This window comes from Lithobates pipiens, unplaced genomic scaffold, assembly GCF_037356315.1.
Source record: "Lithobates pipiens isolate NorthernLeopardFrog02 unplaced genomic scaffold, aLitPip1_a1.2 Scaffold_8, whole genome shotgun sequence".
In the NCBI taxonomy this organism is placed as follows: Eukaryota; Metazoa; Chordata; class Amphibia; order Anura; family Ranidae; genus Lithobates; species Lithobates pipiens.
Genome location: NW_027507903.1, coordinates 288,567,523 through 288,583,821, shown reverse-complemented (window position 1 = coordinate 288,583,821; position 16,299 = coordinate 288,567,523). Strand labels below are relative to the sequence as shown.

The 16,299-nt window shown below is 44.5% G+C and overlaps 1 protein-coding gene across 1 annotated transcript; it reads right to left on the bottom strand.

Annotated features, from left to right (window-relative positions):
* Nucleotides 1–2,055: 2,055 nt before the first annotated feature.
* Nucleotides 2,056–15,598, bottom strand: NHP2 (NHP2 ribonucleoprotein). Its single transcript, XM_077472368.1, is given in 5 exon segments — nucleotides 2,056–2,390; nucleotides 10,540–10,645; nucleotides 13,285–13,310; nucleotides 13,312–13,355; nucleotides 15,309–15,598. Coding segments are annotated over 5 exon segments (471 nt in total). The 5' UTR covers nucleotides 15,478–15,598; the 3' UTR covers nucleotides 2,056–2,264.
* Nucleotides 15,599–16,299: the final 701 nt, after the last annotated feature.

Here is a 16,299-nt window from a genome sequence, read left to right as displayed (position 1 = left end):
GAAAGGGTACAGCATTTACATGGATTAACAGTCCCACTTAGTGAAGAAGAAAAATTACATATTTGCAAAATTTCATAACGAAAGAACATTTTATTTATTTATTTTTTTACATTTTTGGTCTTTAGTTTATTTAGCAGGGAAAAAAACAAAAAAACAAACAGTAGTGATTAAATACCACCAAAAAATAAATAAAAATTTAATTTGGGTAGTGTTGCATGACCACACAATAGTTATTCAAATTGTGAGGGCTGAAAATTTATAAGGAAGGAAGGTGGGACTTTATATGAGGCATACACCCCTGGAGATATCACAATATGCATGAAGGTGGGCGGTACTAAGTATATTAGAACTATGGATATTCCATGACAGCATTGCAAAACAGCAACTGGCAGTCATTGGTTTATTGATAAAGCTGAAAATTGGCTTGGGCAGGATGGGGGGTGAAAGTGACGATATTGAGGTAATCAGTTGAATCACTTGCATATTTCAGGTCACGTATGGCCACCCTAATGGCAAAGTAATGCATGTAAACTTGTATAGTAAACCGGGATCATTCTTTGTGGCACAATTGTAGCATAGATAAATCTAAATTACAATTCATGGGTGCAGATCTCTCATTCATGCACATGCAGCAGTTGGTAGATTTGAAGTGCTATTTGTACAGCACAACTACGTTTGTCAAGAGCAACACTATTAAACCCAAAAATGTAATATTGCAGTTTACCAACCATTGGATGTGGTGGCTGTATTTGTTTTTCTCCCTTTGTTTTCTTCTGATGATATGTTCAGTAACCCACCGCCTGTATTAGGGTGCCCCAATCTGGATGGAGAAAAGGGGGGACAGCAGCATTGTCAGTCTGGGGGGGGGGAAGGGAGTGTTAGACTAGACTGTGCTCTCTCCAGGCAAACCTGCCCTTGAAAGTAGTATGGCTTTAAAATAAAAACCAAATCATTTTTGCCTAGATGGCTGCAGCACTGATCCCAGTTGCAGCTGTTCCCTGCCACCTCTGACCAAGTGCTGAGCGATCAGACCACTGATTACTCAGCTCTCAATCTGCAGAGAACTGGTGATGGTCAAACAAGTTGACCATTATAGAAGTGGAGATATAGGAGATAGAGAGATATAGGAGATAGAGAGATAGATAGATAGGAGGGGAGAGAGGGGAGGGGGACTGTTCTCATGCACATCACTGGATAAAGATAGGAGGGGGGGAGCTGACACCAGATATGCAGCTGTCTGCTCAGAAGGCCCTAGGCCAGCCTTTTCTCAACCCTTTCAACACAGAGGCATAATTACTATATTTACAACTCATGATACATTAGTGTGATGATCAGTGGGAGGAATGCCCCTTACACTTGTGGTCATTGGGAAAAAATTGCCCCCTTACAGACCGCTAAAAGATCAATGGTAACTTATCGGAGAGGCAGAAATTGCTTAAGGAAACCCTAGCAACCTCTGTATTAACCCTGGTTGAGAAACAAAAACCCTGGCCCAGGCACCCTCACATACCTGCAAGTGCACTGTTGTTTTCCCAGGGGGTAATTTAAAAACAAAAAGGTTGATTTCTCAGGGTGCTGCTGGTCAAAATTGTTCCTAAATATTCCCTACAACATTAAAAATGTTAACTTTTTGAGCTACGTCACACTTTAACCCTTTTGCTCTCAGGCCCTGTGCTCCATTTTGTACACTCAGTTGGCCAGACCATTTTTGCAATTTTTCCTTGGTTTTTTTATCTTTCACTTATAGCTTTTAGCTGGTTGTAATCCGCTGATAGGAGTTATAGAATTGTTCAGAGTCTGCTGAACAATTCTGATAAGCTTATGGTCATTGAAGTGACCATAAGCTTATAGGAGAGGGAGAAAGAAGGTCCGTATGCCGTACTGACTTGGCCACCTGCATGCACATCTGTAAGTCTGTATGGACCTGACAGTGAAAGGGTTAAAAGGCTAATTTACACCTATGAGCGTGTTGTACATTTGATTTAGGGGTGCTTCCATTTCTAATGGGCCTCAAATGCACATCCACATTCTTAATATAATGAAGACAAGTAAAAGTGGGTTTAGGCCCATACACAGTGGGCAGTTTAATTTGTTGCAGTCAACAAAAGTTCATGTCTATCAAACCAGTCAACTTAGACAAGATATTGAAGTATATATAAAAACACCAGAAATGTCACTTCTAGCAGAAACAGAAGCTCAAACTGTACAATACAAAACAAAAAAGTTGATTTTTTATTCTTCCTCCAGAAAGTGATCATGGTCATTCAGTAAGGTAATGGTAATGCTTGTACATCTTCCATACAGTCATTGTACGAGTCTTCATATTCACTGTTTGGTTTGACCATTATAACACAAGTAGGTCGCTTGGAGCCAGCTGCAGCACCTAAATCCTGTAAGCAACAAGAATAAGGTTGGTAAATTACTGTTACATTAAAGGCCTTTTTCCACTTCGGTTATGTTCATGCATGTTATTAAATGAGCAGTTTTGAACATGTCACACCATTTTTCATGCATTACATTTTCGTCCACACAAAAACAAAAGCACCACAATGCATAAATTATAGTGCAAAAACATATCAAAACACATTAGTTGTAACCATGCAGACCAATGAAAAGTGTATCAGGCTTATTCTTCTGGCAAAAAGTCCCAGAAGAAAGCAGTGCTTTTCATTGGTCAGTGTGGTGACATGGTCGCACTAGCCAATGAGCGCTGTACGATGGATACTCATTCCAGAGCTGTGTATTGAGATGTATGGACCACTATACAACACCACAGGGCATCGTGCAAATGTGAAATTACCTTTTAAATGTACATATGTTATGGGAAAAAATTTGTTGAAATGGATGGTCTGATGACAGAACCTTTTAGTACCAAAACATACACCAATCAGCCATATTGTTATAACCACCCACCCAATATTGAGTAGGTTCCCCTTTTGCCAGCAAAACAGCCCAGACTTGTCAAGGCATGCTAGATCTCTGAAGGTATACTGTGGTATCTAACAAGGCTTCAGTACCAGATCCTTTAATGCCTGTAAGTTGGGAGGTAAGGCATTCATGGACCAGACTTGGTTTTTCTATCACGTCCTACAGATGCCAACCTGGATTGAGATCTGGATAATTTGGAGGCCAAGATAACACCTGAAACTCATGTTCAGACATTCCTGAACCATCTTTGCAGGGTGAATTATCCTGCTAAAAGAGGCTACTGCCATCAGGAAATATTTCCTTGAAGGGGTATAATTTGGTCAGTAAAAATATTTAGGTAGGTGGTACATGTCAAGTAACATCCACATGAATGGCAGGACCCAAGGTTTCCCAGCAAAACATTGCCCAAAGCATCACACTGCCTTTGCCAGCTTGCCTTCTTCCCATAATGCATCTGGGCACCATCACTTCTTCAGGTAATGAAATCAAATGAACCTGGCCATCCACATGATGTGATTCATCAGACCAGGCAACTTCTTCCATTGCTCCGTGGTCCAGAACTGATGCTTACATGTTCATGGTAGGTGATTTTTTTGGACACAGGTCAGCATGGGAACCCTCACCAGTCTGGTGCTACGCAATCCCATAAACAAAACTGCAATACCCTTTTTTTAATGTTTTCAAACACTTCACACATGTTCACTTGCTGCCCAATATATCCTCACGACTTTCAGATGCCATTGCAACGACATATTCAATGTGATTCACCTAACCCGTCAAAGTTATGGCTGATCGGCGCATGCTGTATTTGATGTTTAGTACCAATAGAGATGGCACATGCAGAAAGCCAATGCTCCCCGAGGTATGACAACTGCCTATTTGGTAACAGTGAGTTCATACATCCAAGTGTTCATTACAGTATCAAAAACAGAACTCCAAAAGCAAAAAATTAATAAAATTCCTCTCAATGCAGATAATCAGATATTTTTTTCCCCCCTAGCACAAGTCCTATGTGACCATTTCTTGTTAAGGGAAATCTGGGAACTGTCCTTGCCAATGACTGATACTGAGGCAATGGCAGGTTATGTCAGAACCCTGATGTCTTATCTGCCTCCAGTTGCACATGGGCCAAAGTAAAAGTTTACAGGCAGCTGATTACTTTTTCTACAATAAATGAAGCTGGTAAACTTTAGAAGCCTGTTTAAACCCTCCGATTTTCGTGATGTATAGTTATGTTCATAGCAGTGAAGAGGCAACCACTTCACTAAAGCTCCATATTTTAAAATGGCAAAGTGATAGCCATGGTGTTCTGGAGTTCCATTTTAAAAATGCACACAGAGCCAGAGTAGCTCTGTGCCTTTTCATCGCTGTAAAAGCCATCACAAATGTAAACAGCACTTTACAGAGAGCATCCCTTTTGAAGAAAAACCTTAAGAATGAAGATTTAACCAATGAAACGTAGACAGCAGCAGATATATCGGCCGATATTTGCCGTTTTTTAAATAATCGGCATCGGCCGATTGTGTTGATAAAAAGCCGATTCTACAGCGGGACTTTGAAATGACTTCTGTAAGAAGTCAGTGTGAGTTGCCCGAGTCGTCATAGCAACCCTTTCCTCCTCTCTGGGCAGACTGCCAAGAAAATAACTAAATGATACAATGTTTATACTTCTGAATGAATGAAGTCATCTCTGTGTGTAGAAGTTCTCAGTTTAACCATTTAAAGACTAAATCTTTTCTGACACTTGTTGCTTACAAGTAAAAATCCTGTATTTTCTGCCAAAAAATCACTTAGACCCCCCAAAAATTATATATATTTTTTTAGCAGAGATCCTAGGGAATAAAATAGCGGTTGTTGCAATACTTTATGTCACACGGCATTTGCACAGAGGTCTTTCAAATGCATTTTTTTGGGAATAAAATACACTATTTAAAAAATAAAAATAAAATAAAAACAGTAAAGTTAGCCCTTTTTTTTTTTTTTTTTTTTGTCCAAAAGTTTTGACTACCCGTTTTTATTTAATAGGTTTTTTTTTTTTTTTAATCTAGATCATACATACAAGTAAACTGATTGGAGGTTTGTTTTGTTTAATAAATGTTTAAAGCGGGAGTCCGCCGGGACTCGGCGTTTTTTTTTTTTTTTTTTTTTAAAGCCAGCAGCTACAAATACTGCAGCTGCTGACTTTTAAAATAGTGACACTTACCTGTCCAGCGCGCCCGCGATGTCGGCACCCGAAGCCGATCTCTAGATCGACACTCGAGTGCTGCCGCCGCCATCTTGGGTATGGGAATCAGGAAATGGAGCCTTTCGGCTTCATTTCCCGGTTCCCTACTGCGCATGCGCGAGCCGCGCAATGAGGACGGTCCCCGCTGCCTGTGGGATCTGTGTGTTTCCCAGCAGGCAGCGGGGCACTTGCGGAAGGGGGCGTAATGTACGCCCCTTTCCGCAGAGAGCTAGCCTGGAAGTGGGTGCAGTTACCTGGATTATCCAGGTAACTGCACCCCCCTCCCCCCTGAAAGGTGCCAATTGTGGCGCCGGAGGGGGGGAGGAATCCGATGAGCGGAAGGTCCATTTTAGGGTGGACCTCCGCTTTAAGTGTAAGAAATTTTCTGTATCACTTATGAAGGCTGCTTTCACACTGGAGCGGGCAGACGTTGATGGTAAAACGCAAGTTTTAGCGGCTCTTTACCATCATTTTAGCGGTGCTATTTGGCTGCTAGTGGGGCACATATAACCCAGCTAGCGGCCAAGGAAGAGGTTAAATGCGCCCATGAAGCACTGCTGCCAAATCGCATTGCATGCGCTTCGGCAGTGGTGCCCATTCATATCAATGGGCAGGAGTGGTGGAGAAGCGGTATACACCACTCCAAACGTGCTGCTTGCAGGACTTTTTTTTTTTAAGATCCTGCCAGCGCATCGCCTCAATGTGAAAGCACTCTGTCTTTCACACAGACTGCAGGGGAGCCATTTTGCAGGCACTTTACAGGCGCTATTTTTAGCCCAAAAGCGCCTTAAAAAACGCCCCAGTGGGAAAGGTGTGTTAGATCAAGGGGGATTAAAAATAAATAAATAAAATCGGCCTAACATATCGGCCCAAAAAAAATCGGCATCATATATCGGCTATCGGCCACCATGATTTCTAAATATCGGCATCGGCCAGAGAAAAACCCATATCGGTCGACCTCTATCAAATCCCCTCATTTCCATCCTCCCATTGTAAGACCTGTACATTGATGTACTGTATGTAGTGAACCATTACCAAGAAAAGAACAATGTGTGGGGAAACCATAATTCCAGGTGTTTATCGCACCACTTTCATGTGGTGTCTGCAATTGGTGTCAAAGTTAACATCACCCCAAATGCAGATAGCAAACGCAGTGTTACCACGCAATCCGGTTGCAGTGCGTTTTTTAAAATTAGTGCATAAACTACTTTTGTTACGATTCAGTGAAATTTCAGCCTATTCAAATGAACAAACTAAAAAACACACTGCACTCAAATCACACAGGAAAGGATTTCCAGGTGCAAGCAAGCCTTTAAAGGGGTTGTAAAGGATGCATTATGGTGAAAAAACACCTGGCAGTGACCGGCCCCCAGTCCCATTTTACTTACCTGATCCTCCAAACTTGTCCCACAGGGACACGTCTCTTGGCTAGGGAGTTCGGCTGTTGATTGGATAGATTGATAGCAGCGCAGCCATAGGTTCGTGCTGCTGTCAATCAAATCCAATGACGCGGTCACCAGGGCAGAGTCATGCATTCAACGTCTATGGACCCAGAATGCTGGACTTTCGGAGCGCACCCACAAGGTAACCCCCCCCCCCCCCCCCGGGATAGCACTTCTCCCAGGTGGTTATCTAATGTGGGGAGGACCCAAGAGAGCTGCTGAAGGACCCCGGAAGAGCAGGTTCGGGGGCCCACTCTGTGCAAAACGAGCTGCACAGTGGATGCAAGTATGACTTTTTTTTTTTTTTAAGTAACAAAGAAACCTTTAGTATCACTTTAAAGATTAGTAGCAAAAAATACAAGTTAACTAAAAACAGAATAACTGAAAAGGATTATAAATATTAAAATGACGGTGAAAGCCAAAAACACACAAAACAGCTCCCATGGAGCGATATTCAAAAGGTTTTTCTGAACACCAACTCAAAAAAAAAAAAAAAAAAAAAAAAAAAAAAAGGGGGGATTTTTTCATCCTACTTACCTTTAAAATCCTTTTCTTTGATTACATCAAGGGACACAGAGTCGGGCTAATATTCATGAACTACTGGGACGTCCCAGAGAAATGGCCTTGAGGGGAGGGAGACACCCTGCCAAACAATAGCGTTCAGAACTTATACGGCAGCCACTTGATAAAAATTTGTGAATGTATGCACTGAACACCAGGTGGCAGCCTTACAAATCTGAGCCACAGATAACTGATGACGAAAAGACCAGGAGGTTCCTACACACCTGGTAGAATGAGCTTGCACCCTAAAAGGAAGGAGCTTTACATTTCAGACCATAGGCCTGAATGACCAATTGACAGACCTAATTGGCAATGGAAGCTGCTTGCCCTTTCTTGGGTCCTTTTGGTAAAACAAAAAAGGAGTCTGAGTCTCAGATCTCCAGATCTAGACAAATAAACCTTGACTGCCCGGACAACGTCCAAAGAATGCAGTCCCCTCTCTTCCGCCGAACGAGGCTGACAGAAAAAAGGCGGCAAAATAACACCCCGATTTAAATGAAAGGCCGACACCACTTTTGGCAAAAAGGATGGAAGAGGTCGTAACACGACCCTGTCGTGGTGAAGGATCAAGTATGGTTTCCTGCACAAAAGGGCTGCCAACACCAAAACGCTTCTAGCCGAGGTGATGGCCATCAAGTCTAGCTTGAGTGACAGTAAGTCTAATGGAATTTTCTTGATTGGTTCAAGCGGTTGTTTCTGTAACACAGACAACACAAAGTTTAAGTCCCAAGGACACAAAGGTGACCTAATGGGGGGGAAGCAAGCAAGTTACCACCTGCATAAAGGTTTGGATCAGTGAATGGGAGGCTAAAGGCCTTTATGATAATACCGATAGGGTCGAAACTTAACCTCCGATTGTACTCAAAAAGGTAATCTCATTTCTACAGCTGACTGTAGAAAAGAGAATTCTCCCGATCACGCATTTCCGAGGATGCCATTTTCTGGCTTCACACCAAGCAATAAAGGTTTTCCAGACCTTAGGATAAAATTTTCCTAGTGACAGCTTTTCTAGCATTCAATAGGGTAGACACTACCAATCCCGAGATGCCACGGCCCTCTAACATCCTGACTTCAAATTTAGAGACTGTACATTGGGGTGGTATATAGGACCTTGAGACAGCAGATCGGGGTGACATGGAAGGGTCCATGGCTCATCTACTGTCAGTCTCAATCTCTGGGAACCAGCCCTTCTGGCCCAGGCTGGTACAACCAGAATGACTGGAACCCCTCCCCCTTTCCAAATCCTGCGCAAAAAATGTGGAAGGAGAGGGATTGGAGGGAACGCATAAACCAGGGAGTACTGTCTCCATGGAACTAACAGAGCATCTGCTCAGATTTCCAGAGAAGCCCTTGAACGGAACACAAATTGCTGTAGCTTGTTGTTGAAGCTGGATGCCAATAGGTCGGACTCTGGCCATCCCCAACACTGGTAAATTTTCTGGAACACCCCTGGGTGTAGGGACCATTCCCCTAGGCAGATCTGCTGGTGGCTGAGATAATCTGCCTGCCAGTTCTCTACTCCCACGAAATGGATTGCCAATATTATTGGCACATGTCCCTCTGCCCAGGCTAGTATGTGGTTCACCTTCAGAGCTGAATGACTCCTGGTACTGCCTTGGTGGTTTATAAAGGCCACTGCAGTGACATTGTTGGACTGAATCCCGATGGAGCTTTAGGACTGCCCTACCATCCAGGACCATAGGACCAGATGTACTTCCCTTAATTCCAGGACGTTGATGGGCAGGATCTGTTCTGTCCCTGACCATTTCCCCTGAGCTGTGAGCCTGAGAGACTGGCATCTGTAGTCAGTACTCTACAAGTTACCGTGAGAAAGGATTTTCCCTCGGAGGCTACCATGCTCCCTAGAAGACTCATAAAGAGCCGAATGGAGGGTTGTCTGGTGCCCCAAATCTGATGCACCTGAACCTTCAGGACACAGATCCTTACAGGTGGCAAGAATATTTTTGCTTGAACCGTATCTAGGATCAGACCTAAATACTTTAGACTTTGAGCTGGTTTCAAGGCCGACTTTTTGGTATTTATGATCAAGCCTAAGCTTTTCAAATACCGCACTGGGCATATTATGCTCTGTTCTAGAGCCTGTAATGAGTGATCTCTGAGAAGGGAGGTCGTCCAAATACCTGAGCACCTAAGGATCCCTTGGGCCCTTAAAAGACCCAGTACTGGTGCTAGGACCTTTGTGAACACCTGGGAGCTGTAGCCAGCCCGAAGGGTAGAGCCACAAATTGAGAGACGTTCCTCTCCTGCAAAACGTAGGAACCTCTAATCAGGCTAAAAGATCGGTATGTGTAAAAAAGCGTCTTTTATAATAGAAAGTCTCCCCTCTGGAGTGAGGCTACTACTGAGCAGACAGACTCCATCCGAAAGGACTGTATCAGTAGATACTTGTTCAGGGATATTAGGGCCAAAATGTGCCTTTTGTTCCAGTTTGGTTTCTGAACCATAGACAGGTTTGAGTAAAACCCTGTGCCCCTTTCAGATACCGGAATCTCTACAATCACTCCTTGATGCACTAGATGTAGTGCCCGAAGTAATACGTTTTTGCAAATGCATATTCGCCCTGGTGAACCAAGGCAAAATGGCACACCGTCATGCACCACCATACAGGTAAGAAACAGCCAAACAAGCAAAAAAGGTACACCTTGCAAACACCCACCAGCTAGCCCAAACCCCCCCCCCCCCCCCCCGTACAGACACCGCACACAGGCTCTAACTAGCTTGACTAATTGTTACAATCACTAGGACACCCCATAAGTAAAGGGGTTTCACTTATCCATCCAAGTGCAGGGCAGCCTAGAAACGAAGAGCCCAAACTTCACCCATTAAGGCGGATTTCTGTCACTCGAGGACCCTTTTCATGTTTAGGGTCCACTCCCTTGGACCTGTACAGCACACTGCAGAAATGCCTTAGCGCTGTGGTGTCCAGGGATTCCACTTCCCAGCATCCAGCACCCGGAGGCCGCATTACAGGCAAAACCTCGCAGGATCTTGAGTCTTCTTTGCGAGGCTCAGGTACCATTTATCTAAGCATATAAGCCTGTGTCAAATGGATCCGATTGGTCAATCCCTCGATTCATTTAAGAACCGTTTGTGAGACTAGAGACCTGGAGCTCAAACTAACCTTGACATCCACCTTGCAGACACTGGTAAAAAACTGAAGTGCTTCCTGTGTGGGAGGGGGATCAGTTCCTGTCTGAAGACCTTTGGTCTATCAGTGTCCAATCACCTGGTGATGGAGTATAACCCAGTACGTAATGAATATTAGCCCGACTGTCCCATGATGTATGAAAAAGAAATGCATTCCACAGAACACATTTTAAACTAATAATTGTATCTTCTAAATATCATCAGTTGGTTACTTACAGATTTGGAAGGGATGTATGCGTATGGAATTCCACGATCCTCACACATGACAGGAACATGGCAATAAACTTCAATGGGAAGGGTGTCTCCAGCAAGCACAACGATTCTGAAATATCACAAATTATTACACAGAGATAAAAAAATAAAATAAAGAGGCAAAGCCCTTTGAAAGATCACATTAATGGGAATTTTAAACTTTCAGCGTAAAAGAACTTTGTTCTGATGACTGGCATCCAAGGTTCAATTTAGGCTTCACTATTCTAACTTTACGCCAACTCAGCACTGTCCTAACAGCCAATAAAATATGGTCAATAATGACAAAGTACCAAACATACCGTATATACTCGAGTATAAGCCGAGATTTTCAGCCTCTTTTTTGAGGCTGAAAGTGCCCCCCTCGGCTTATACTCGAGTCATCGCTGTCTGCCCGCTCGATCAGCGTGTCGAGCAGACAGACAGCGGCCATTCTATTCAAAAGCCGCGCCTCCGGCTCCGCCTTCGCCTGTGATAGGCGGAACACTGAATTTCCCAGCAGCCTGTGTTCCGCCTATCACGGACATCGTATCATCCTCATACTACGGACGAGGATGATACGACGTCTGTGATAGGCGGAACACAGGCTGCTGGGAAATTCAGTGTTCCGCCTATCACAGGCGAAGGCGGCGGCGCAGCTTTTGAACTTTACAATGGCCGCCGACGAAGAGGGCACGGGACGGAGGCAAGGGAAGGCACGGCACGGGACGGGACGGGACGGCGGCAAGGCAAGGCAAGGCACGACACGGGACGGAGGCAAGGAGGCAAGTCACGGCACGGGACGGAGGCAAGGCACGGGACGGAGGCTCGGGACAAAGGTAGGCTGGACACACACACACAGGGATGGATGGATGGATGGAGACACACACACACACAGGGATGGATGGATGGAGACACACACACACAGGGATGGATGGATGGATGGATGGATGGAGACACACACACACAGGGATGGATGGATGGACACACACACACACAGGGATGGATGGACGGACACACAGGGATGGACGGACACACAGGGATGGACGGACACACAGGGATGGACGGACACACAGGGATGGACGGACACACAGGGATGGACGGACACACAGGGATGGACGGACACACAGGGATGGACGGACACACAGGGATGGACAGACACACAGGGATGGACAGACACACAGGGATGGACAGACACACAGGGATGGACAGGCATGTCTCACCCTCGGCTTATACACGAGTCAATAAGTTTGCCAGTTTTTTGGGGGGTAAATTGGGGGCCTCGGCTTATATTCGGGTCGGCCTATACTCGAGTATATACGGTAGCTTAAGTAAATTATGAACAAACCAATAAATAGCAATAAAGGTAAAACAAATGCAAGCTACTTGCATGTGACAAATGATGCCAAATCTATTAGATGTCAGCACAGTTCCAAACTGTATATATTTGAGAATGTCCTGAACCTGCAATATCAATACCATCTCCTTACAGCTACTTTCAGACTGAAAGTGCCCAGCGGTAAAGCTAGTGGCTTTTCGGCCACTAGCGGGGTGCTTTTAATCCCCACGAGTGGCCGAAAGGTTAAAAGCACCCCTGTTGCGGCACTGCTGAAGCGCTTTGCAGGCACTTTGGCAGCACTGCCCAGTCATTTCAATGGGCAGGGGCGGTTTAGGAGCACCGTATACACTGCTCCTCCCCGCACCAAAGATGCTGCTTGCAATACTTTTTCGAGCGTCCTGCAAGCGCATTGCTCCAGTATGAAAGCACTCGGGCTTTCACACTGGGGTGGCGTTTTTTCAGGTGCTATTTCTAGCACTAAAACGCCTCAGTGTGAGAGTAGCCTAAAGCATAAAACCAATGGCCTTATGCTGGCAGGTTCTGTGATGGCTTTCTCACACAACTCTTGAAGTTGGTCACAGCGGTACAAATAGCAGAAAGTAGGCGGCTACAGATTGACTACCTATTCCACTTTCAGAGGAAAGTGCTTTCCAAGTGTTCCCCCATGACAGATTCAAAATATGCACATAAAAAAAAAAAAAAAATTAAGTTTTATGTTATCTAGTATAAAAGATTTTCAACAAATGGAACAGTAGGTAAAATATGGCATATGGCACAGCAAGCCCAGTAAAGAATGAAATAAAAAAGGCAACAAATATGATCAAAGTATAAGTTCACCTTTTGGGAACATGTTACATACATTTTTAGGGTGGAACAAGTAACATGTTCCCAATGCTGCAGTCGCTGCCGATCCACCCCTCCCTGTGAAAGCAGTAAGGCGAGAAGTTTCCCAATATTAGATTTTTTTTTTTTTTAAATCAAAGCGGCCTTGTGGGGCTCCGCAATGTTGCAGTCCCGGAAAAAAAATACCACCAAAAGAAAACGCTGTATGAAAAAAAAAAAAAAAAAAAAGCCAATTTTGTTTCGGGTACAGCGTCACACAACCGTGCAATTGTCACTTAAAGTGACAGTGCCGCATCGCCAAAGAATGGCCTGGTCATTAGGGGGCAAATCCTTATGGTCCTTAAGTGGTTAAGCAAGTTCTTTTGCTGACCATGAATATGGCAGCTTTCAAGCAACTGGTGCAGCTGTGCATGGTAGCCAGCTTCTAACTTCAATTTTGTTCAACTAAGCTTTGACAATAAAACCTGGGAGCTGATTGGATTCTATGCATAGCTGCACCAGATTTTGTACTCAAGTGTTAATAAATTCTCTCATGTGAGCGACTAACTTACCCCTTTTCTCCTTTATTGATGAACTTCCTGCACCTCTTTTACACCTCGCCGAATATTCTTATGTTTGACAGCTGAAAAGAGGGGGGGGGAGGAAAAAGGGGGAAAATGAAAATTAAATGGTTGACAACCTGTTAGAGCTGCACAATCAAAAAAAATAAATAAATAAATAAAAAAAAGCTGTGATCTCAATTCAACCCCTCTGACAATCTATTGCAGAGTTTGCCGATTCTTTCATATAACAAGTGGAGAGACCAATCTGCTCACCCAGCTGTCAAAAGAAAACATCTAGGCAATCTACCAAGTTATTAAAATGAAACATTTTAACTAACTCTTCCTTCTAAGATCAAAGGTAAACTGTAAAGGAAAAAAAAAAAAACCCAGTCTTCCAAGTTTTTAAATAACATGTAAATGGAAGAAGTTTAACAACTTAAAGTCTAAAACTTTTTCTGACACTTGTTTAAGTTAAATCAATATTTTGCTAATAATTGCTAGAAAATTACTTGGAACCCCCAAACATTTATATTTTAGCAGAGACCCTAGGGAATAAAATGTCAATTGCTGCAATATTTTATGTCACACTGTATTTGCCCAGCGGACTTTCAAACGCATTTTTTTTGGGGGAGAAAAAAAAAAACACACTTCAATGTATAAAAAAAAAAAAATAAATAAAGGAAACAGTAAAGTTTAGCCCAATATTTTTGTTTTAACGCAAAAGATGATGTTACAACGTGAGAATCGTGATCTTCTAAGGAAAAAAAAAATTTGTGATTCTAATTTTAGCCAGAATCGTGCAGCTCTACAAGCTGTTAATACTCAAATATGCACCTGTGAAGTTTATGTAATTTACCACTGTGCTTTCAGATGCGAATAATCACTGAATGTCAAATTTGGGAAAGCAGGCACCTATTTTAGGTGTATTTCAAAAATGAACTTTCAAGAGGGATTCCACTGGGAAAAAAAATTATTAAAAGCCAATAGCTATAAAAATACTACAGCTGCTGACTTTTAATAAATGGACACTCACCTGTCCCAGGGTCCAGCGGTGTCGGCAGCTGAGGCCAATCGATCGGCTGCTGTCGCCATTCTCAGTGAGGGAATCAGGAAGTTTAGCGTTGTGGCTTTCACTTCCCCGGTTCCCTACTGCGCAAGTCGCGCAGCGGGAATGGTCCGCGCTGTCTCTGGGGCTCGGGTGTCTCCCAGCAGACAACACGCCGGGACAGGAAACAGCATAGATTCCCACGGGAGTCTATGCCCGTTAGTGGGTGCAAATAGCTGTCTTAGGTATCTGCACCCCCCTCCCCCCAAAAGGTGCCAACTGTGACGCGGGGGGGGGGGGGGGGTTCCGATGAGCGGAAGTTCCACTTTAGGGTAGAACCCTGCTTTAAGAAAGAACTGTAGCTTCGGTATGTAGATGCTGGAAGAGGAGTAACCAAGTATCACATCAAGAGATGGTAGTCTACTATACAAGAGCCTCTGCTGGCCAAAAATATATTGACACTGCTGTAATTAGACTGAAGAAACAGATACAGTGCATTCCAAGTGACAATCACCAGGGTTCTGCAAGTGACCAGAGCCTGGCCGCATGGATAAACGTGTAGGAAGGTGACTGACAGCATCTAGCACCACAAAAGCTATGCTGCTAATTTCCTTCCACCTTGATATGGCACCAGAGAAATATCCCAACTCCCACAAAGAGAGAGGGGGACAATGACATGTGCCATTTACTCCAGGGCGTGTACAAACAGCTCTTCACGTCTATTCAGCCGCTGCTCTACATGTCCATTCATACACACAGATCGGCAGCTCAGCCCTGCCCCCTCTTGACCAAAATAAGGTAATACACGTAAGCTAATAAGAAATAATGCTAGCCCTATGGGAGATTAACGTCTGGAAACCTCTCCCATGTGTACATGGGTTAGCAGAGCCCCAGCTTCACTAAAATACCATAACCAGCTGTGCATTATACAGGGAGACATATTGAACAAAGCCCTTCATAGGCAGCTCACACACCGCCCGCTCCATACCTTTCTTAATACACTTGTACAATCTCTTGGTAAGTTTCCGTCCCGCCATCGGCTGTGCGATGGGGTTGAGGTTGGTCAGCATCTCCTCATATGAGCGCTCCGGGACCTCGGCTGCGGTCTCCGCTTCCTCTTCTGCCTCCCGCCGCTTCTCTTTCTTCACCTTGGTCATCCTGGAAATCGACAGCTACACTCACACACGTGTACGCCACTCTTCTCTCCTACTTCCGGCTAAACACAACTTCCGGCGGATGTGCAGTGTGGGGAGGAGTCTGTGCTCCCTATAGCGCGTGACTGTGGGCAGAGTTGAGCTTTCTGCTCGCTGTAGAACATACAGACCTGGTGTCTTGTCGAATACTGTCCGCTAGTGATGTCCAGTTCATGAATGAATCGCTCTTTTGAATCGATTCATCTGACTGAACTGATCCGTTTAACCACTTGCCGTCCGCCCTATAACAAAATGACGGTGGCAAAGTGGTTTTATAATCCTGGTCGGACGTCATATGACGTGATCAGGATTATGTGCCGCTGCGCGCCCCCGGGGGGTGCGCATCGCGGCGATCGTTGTTGCGGGGTGTCAGTCTGACACCCTGCAACTACGATCCCGGTAAAGATCACAGTGTAAATAGGAAGAGCCGGTGATCGGCTTTTCCTCACTCGCGTCTGTTAGACGCGAGTAGAGGAGAACCAGTCGGCTGCTCCTCTGACGGGGGGGTCTGTGCTCATCGATTATCAGCACAGCCCCCCCGAGGATGCCCACACTGGACCACCAGGGACGCCACCAGACCACCAGGGATGCCGAGCACCAGGTATGCCACCCTAGACCACCAGGGATGCCAGTCAGTGCCACAATGGATGCCAATCAGTGCCCATAGTGGATGCCAATCAGTGCCCACAATGGGCATCACTGATTGGCATGCATTATTGTTTGGCACTGATTGGCATCCATTAGTAAAGTATATTATAATACAATGCCGCCTATCAGTGTCCATCC